This window comes from Anoplolepis gracilipes, chromosome 13 (genome assembly GCF_047496725.1).
Source record: "Anoplolepis gracilipes chromosome 13, ASM4749672v1, whole genome shotgun sequence".
Taxonomy (NCBI): domain Eukaryota; kingdom Metazoa; phylum Arthropoda; class Insecta; order Hymenoptera; family Formicidae; genus Anoplolepis; species Anoplolepis gracilipes.
In genome coordinates this window covers 3589336-3595664 of record NC_132982.1, presented here as the reverse complement: position 1 = coordinate 3595664, position 6329 = coordinate 3589336, and the positions used below count along the sequence as shown (strand labels likewise).

The following is a 6329-nucleotide window of genomic DNA, read 5'->3' as shown; positions in this document are numbered from 1 at the left end:
CTGTTTAATTATATGGAAAATTTATTAAAAGGTAAAAAAGGTTAAAGATAAAAATATATAATATATAAGACATAATAATGCTGTTATGTATGTCTCAGTTATTTATTTGCTCCGATTGTTCTGCAACTATTGTTGTGATTGTATCTAGCAAATTCGTTTCTAACCTATTTTTGTGTTTGCTTTCCTTAATAATATCTGGCACATTCATTCCCATTTCTTGAACCTTCTTAGATAAAATTTGATTTGCTGTGTCAACTTCCTTGAACAAGTGTCCGTTTTCCTTCAGAAGTTCCCCGATGAGTTCCAGCTCCTTTTTACTGAAAAAGAGTTCACATAATTCAGTTCAATTAGCCATTTATTGATCGAGAAAAAAAAAGACAAGCACTTGAAATAATTATAAATATCTTACATGCTCAAAGTAATATCATTAATGGAAACTAACGTTTCCTGGATTCCCATCCCGACGTCGGTTTCCATAATAATACAGGAGAACGATGTACTAATCGTATCCGTGAGGTACTCGCAATTCAAAGTCATTGTGTCATATTAAATATATATATATATATATATATATTGGCAATATTAATTTCAATCAACGTCGTGAAATCTTAATCTTCCGCCAAAAAATCGAGGATAAAATCCATACAATCGGTCCGGCTTGAATCTCATAAGACCACTATTTATATATGTTTATAAAAAATGTTCTCTCGATCGGAGAGAATAATAATATATATATATACACGCAATATCGATATTACATTTTCGATTTGTCGATTCTCGATATCGATTTGACATCGATACGCAAAATGGAGCGATTTCACTTCGAGCGCTTGACAAGACACGAGGACATGTTTTTTTGGGAAGTTTGATGAATATTGAATACATTAGTAACGAGCGAAATGGTAGTTGAAGAAAGAGTGGATTCTTCGAAGGAAAATCAGACACAGGATGGGGTGATAACGAAAGAGCCGAAGACGTATTCCTTGGAGAGTATCCTTTCGTGAAATTGTGTGTTTCTCGTGAGCTTTGACAAAACTGTCAGTGCCATATGTCACTTTCTAACCTTTACTGTCATACTATTAACAGTCTATTAAATTAATTTCGAATTAATAATGTGCTTGTATCATGTGCAATTAATGTAATACGAAATTGATTAACAATAGGGTAAAGATTTCATAACTCGTAGTATTTATATTTTGTTATCGTAATATTAATCTTTGGTATTATTAGTACTTAACAAATATAATGTAGTTTTAAAAATAATTAAGGAAGCGCAACAACAGCATGGGTTGAGACACGGTGATTACCAGCGATATCGCGGTTACTGCTCGAGAAGGCTCAGAAGATTGCGAAAGGTATTGAAAGTGCCACAGGGTGATAGACGTCATTTCAAGAGGAAAGACATCACTCCGGTCATGGTCAGCGAGGACAAATTCTTGCAAGTGCCTTTGATAATGGCCGAACGTGCTTGGAGCTACGCAATGCAATTACGTCAGGAATCCAACACAGAGCCAAGAAAAAAATTTCATCTGATATCGAGATTGAAAAAGGCAGCTGCATATTCGATACAATTGCAAGACTTGATAGAGGTACATTCTATCTCTAACATTTCACCATCTTAATTTCTATTGGTTTTTTTTACATATTTTTATTAATTGCTAATTATATGAAATTACTGAGTAAGAAAAATTACTTTTATAAATTATATACTTACAGGGATGGGAAAGTTACTTTTAAAAAGTAACTAGTTATCGTTACTTTTTTCGTTACTTTTTTAATATTAAAACGAGATCAGAAATTAAATAAAAAATTAACCTTTGTAATATATTTATTTAAAAATTTAATAATTAAAATATAAATAAAATATCAATAAATTTTTTATTTTATATTTGTAAAACCATAAATAATAAGGAAAAAATTTTAAAACACAGTACAAATAAAAAAATTTTGGTTTGCATTAAGTTTATAAATATAGTCAAATACAGGATATATTTTTTATATTCTCATAATTTTGTTTTTTAATATACTAATTTTAAATTTATAATATGAATATCTGTTGATAATTGAAGATTGAATATAAGAAAATAGAAAATATAATATGTCATAAATAGGAAATAGATTCCAGATATAAAAAGTAACGTTAAAAGTAACTGTTAACTTGGTTAGGTTACCGTTACTAAAAAAATGTAACTACGGCATCGCTACAGTTACGTAAAAAAAAAAGTAACGCCGTTATCACTTTGTTACCAAAAAAAAGTAACTGTGACGATAACGACGTTACAAATAACGCGTTACTTCTCAATCCTGATATTTTATAATTTTGATTTTAGAATATAAATTGCGATGCGCGAACAAAGCTAGAGGCTCAAGCATATGTGGCCTGGATGAACGGTTCTCTGCAGTTCGAGTTGCAACTGTGGAAACAGGCCATGGAGAATTTGCAGAAAGCACAGGTGGTATACGGTAATCTGGCCTCCGCGCTGCCGGAATTGGAACAAATCGTGTACAAGGCGCGTGTCGAGGAGTTGGCACCCAGTCTCAGATATTGCGCATACAACATTGGAGACACCAGCGCCATGGACGACCTCATGCAGATGCGTGGGCAATTGAGCGGCGAACTAATGGCCAGTCTAGACTCCCTGATAGCTCAGACACGTGAGAAGCAAGCTAACATCGAGGAGGTGACGTGGCGCGGAAAATCTTGCGGTACTGTACCACCGAGAGCGGCTGGCTTGATCATCGCGGATTCCAGACTAAATCAAGCTCTGGAGAAAGCTGCCACAAATCAAGCGAAGATCGATCTACTGGAGGCACATCTGATAGACTGCAAGGACGCTCTATCGGTGGTGCGCGATCATTTCAAGAACGATTTGAAAAACAAGGAAAACGACAAGTGGTCGGCGCCGCAGCATTTGATAAACTATTTGCAGTACATTCGATTGTCTCGCACGTTGGAGCGCAATTTGGCGTTGGTGAAAGCGGCCGAAAAGTCGGAGAAGGCTAAGCCACAAGACATAGTGCGTCTGTACGAAGCGGCATTATACAATGTCGTGGAGATGTCTCAGTTGCAAGACGATACAGAATTTATGGAGGAACAGGAAGCGAAAACGAAAGGCTACAGGGCCTTTAGATGTTTCTACGTAGCCCAAAGTCTCACCAATCAGCATCGTTGGCGTGAAGCTATGGCCATGTATCAGAGATCACTGCAGCACGTTAAAGATGCATTTAAATATGACAACATTCTTCCAGCCATACTGAAGGAAGCCTTGTGCAAACTGGAAGTTTCCGTGGAAGCTGCGCAATATTCGGCTCATGCTCACAGCGTTCTGGAGGATGGTCAGGAAGAAGAAGGTGGAAGTAATAAACTTGCCAAAAGCAAGAAACCGTTGTATGAACGTTTGCACGAATACAGAGAGGATCCTGCGCTTCTTACGAAGCAACCGAACGTCTACAAACTGCCACCGCCGATGCGCAGCATTCCCTGCAAGCCTCTGTTCTTCGATCTAGCCTTCTTCATGGTCGAATTCCCGGAATTGGCACACAAAATGGGCGATCAAGCTAAGAAAGGACAGGCTGGTCTCACTGGCTTTGTCAAGGGTCTCTGGGGTTGGGGAAATAAATAAATATTCTCTAAATAGTTCTACATGCTCAATACACATAAGAACTTTGGATACATCATATAGAAAGTACTGTCATGACACTTATATTGTTACTACTGTCTTTAATATGTCGGTCCAAAGCAATTTATTCCAATGCAAATAGAATTTGCGTTATATCATTGAAGGCAAAAATAAAATGGAACACTTGATGTATGTTTTCACATCAAGAAATCATTTGATAATTTTCTTTTTTTTCCTTTATGATATATATAAGAACTTTAGAAGTGTGCTCTATGATAAAATACCATTTATTTTTATTTGTGCAATTAAATATACAATATAAAAGCAGATACATTTCAGATATTTGTACATACAACTTTTTGTAAATAAGTTTGTTATAAAAATAACATCACAAACAAACATCGTACAAGTGGTGCTAAAAATGACACACATTGCTGGCAAAATTCTGTTTTTAAGCTTCCTTACTTTTGGTAAGTTCTTCGACTAACTTACGAAACACCTGTGCAACTTGACTATCGGGTAATGTCACCAGAACACTTTGTCCCTTGTCTGCTAACTTGCCAATTTGTGGGTCTATAGGTACCTTTGCTAAAAATGGAACTTTCACCATTTCTGAAAGAGCTATACCACCACCAGAAGAGAATATATTGGTACATTCCTGTGAGAAATAAAATTTATTAAAATTACATTGTGAATTAAATTAAATTGCATTTAATGTATAAAAAAACTATTTACCGTGCATGAAGGACAAACAAAGCCACTCATATTTTCAATAATGCCGATTATATGAATTCCTGTTTTTCTACAAAATGTTACTTCTCGCAGAACATCGTCCACTGCAACTGCTTGTGGAGTAGTTACTATAATGGCACCGTCGCAATTAACATTTCTGCAATTTAATTAAAATTATTTAATCTTTTTTCTTATTCTGTAATCAATTAACAATTATAAAACTATCTGCTTAACTATTAACCTTAGATTCTCCATAACTGTAATATGCTCATCAGAAGTGCCAGGTGGTGTGTCGATGATCAGATAATCAATATCCTGCCAAACTACATCAGTCAGAAACTGCTTGATCATACCATTCTTTTTAGGACCACGCCAGACTACACTATCGTTTTGATTTTTCAAGAGAAAGCCTATTGACATAACAGACAGTTTCTGTTCTGAATCTGCAAACACTGGTATCCATCTACAATACCAATTTATTCCATTAATTGAAAGCATATAATTATTGATTAATTATTATAAAAACAGTAGGATCTACCCTTCAGAGGATTGGTGGACATCTTTTTCTTCCAAGTTTAGTAAGTAAGGCACGCTGGGGCCACAGAGATCGACATCTAAGATCCCAACCTGTCCATAAATTAAGTATAATTTGTATTTAGCTTTACTTAATTTCTACAAAGAAATTAGATTGTAAAAATATAGAAATATTTAATTCGATAAAAATGGAAAAATTGACTTATTTTATTGCATCAATAATAATATAGAAAAAAGAAAATTATTAAGATATCTGAAAAATACAATTATTCCAGACACTTTACATCTGCTTTCGTAAGCGTATTGTCGTGAACCTGCTTTGACAACTCACTCGAAAACCTGATTCTTTTAAAGCAAGTGCCAACTGAGTGCTGATTGTTGATTTACCGACGCCTCCTTTTCCCGAAAGCACTAATAACACGTGCTTCACTCCCTCCAACATTGTGAAAAGGCACTGATTGATTAACGACAGCAAATTAAATTAGAAATCAACATGCGATCGCTGAATGATATATTGCAACAGTTGCGTTTGTTTCGCGACGTAAAAGTATAAATGAGGTCGCGTCGAGTTTTCACATGACCGCCGATAATCAATCACGCTCGACCATGCGTAGTTATGTAAAATTCAAATGACGAACATTTTGACATTGCATTATTTCACCATATTTCATATTACTGTAAAGATAATCTAACCTCAAAACTGCTTCAAAACCCATCTATTGTCAAATTGTTCTCATATATATTTTTATATAATAATTGCAAAAAATTTTACGAAGTTTTGCTAGTTTAGGTTAATAGCAATGACAACGTTGTGAAATCGTCGCTTTTTTACATTGGCTGTGTTCAACAGAGAAAGCAAATTAGTGAGCGCTTAGTAATTCTTTATTGTGATTGGTCCTTGCATTTAGACCTTCGATGGATCTAAGTGCAGAAACCAATGCAATAATAATAGAATAAAACTTTTTATAAATACAACGTAGAAGATATTTGCAATAAATATTTTCTTCTATTTTATTATTATATACTCTAAAAAATATTAAAACCACATCTTTTTTATTATATTATTTTATTATATTGCTTTTATATTAAAAGCAATATTATGCTCTTAATTTTTATTGTAAATTTAATTAGAAATATCTAACTGATAATAATAATTAGTATTAATATATATAGAGAAGAAACAATATTTATATATTATACAAATATATTTTTATTAAAATATAATGTTTATATGTAGTTCTGATTAGCGTTCTCGCTTCTTCTTAAAGAGTTTAAGAGTTCTTTATAAAAAATAAAAAGAGTTCCGTCGATTAACAATTTCAAATTTCTCTTTTCAGAGAGCTTTATACGCATGCGCGAAAAAGAGAGAGAACGCACCAAGCCATTCAGAGTGTGTCCTCTTCTACCTGAACTTACCTCCACTCCGACTATTGCCAGTCTATT

At 34.1% G+C, this 6329-nt stretch overlaps 2 protein-coding genes across 2 annotated transcripts; one reads left to right on the top strand and one right to left on the bottom strand.

Annotated features, from left to right (window-relative positions):
• Positions 1-812: 812 nt before the first annotated feature.
• Positions 813-3833, top strand: Srp68 (signal recognition particle 68). Its single transcript, XM_072904270.1, has 3 exons — positions 813-990; positions 1252-1589; positions 2331-3833. Exons 1-3 carry the CDS (start codon positions 900-902, stop codon positions 3621-3623), a joined length of 1722 nt encoding a protein of 573 aa, XP_072760371.1. The 5' UTR covers positions 813-899; the 3' UTR covers positions 3624-3833.
• A 62-nt stretch (positions 3834-3895) lies between these two features.
• Positions 3896-5573, bottom strand: Nubp2 (NUBP iron-sulfur cluster assembly factor 2). The gene is made up of 5 exons (XM_072904274.1): positions 5218-5573; positions 4891-4979; positions 4594-4815; positions 4356-4509; positions 3896-4278 (listed from the first exon to the last, which is right to left on the bottom strand). The coding sequence occupies exons 1-5, from the start codon at positions 5326-5328 to the stop codon at positions 4072-4074; spliced, it is 783 nt and encodes a 260-aa protein (XP_072760375.1). The 5' UTR covers positions 5329-5573; the 3' UTR covers positions 3896-4071.
• Between the last annotated feature and the right edge of the window lie 756 nt (positions 5574-6329).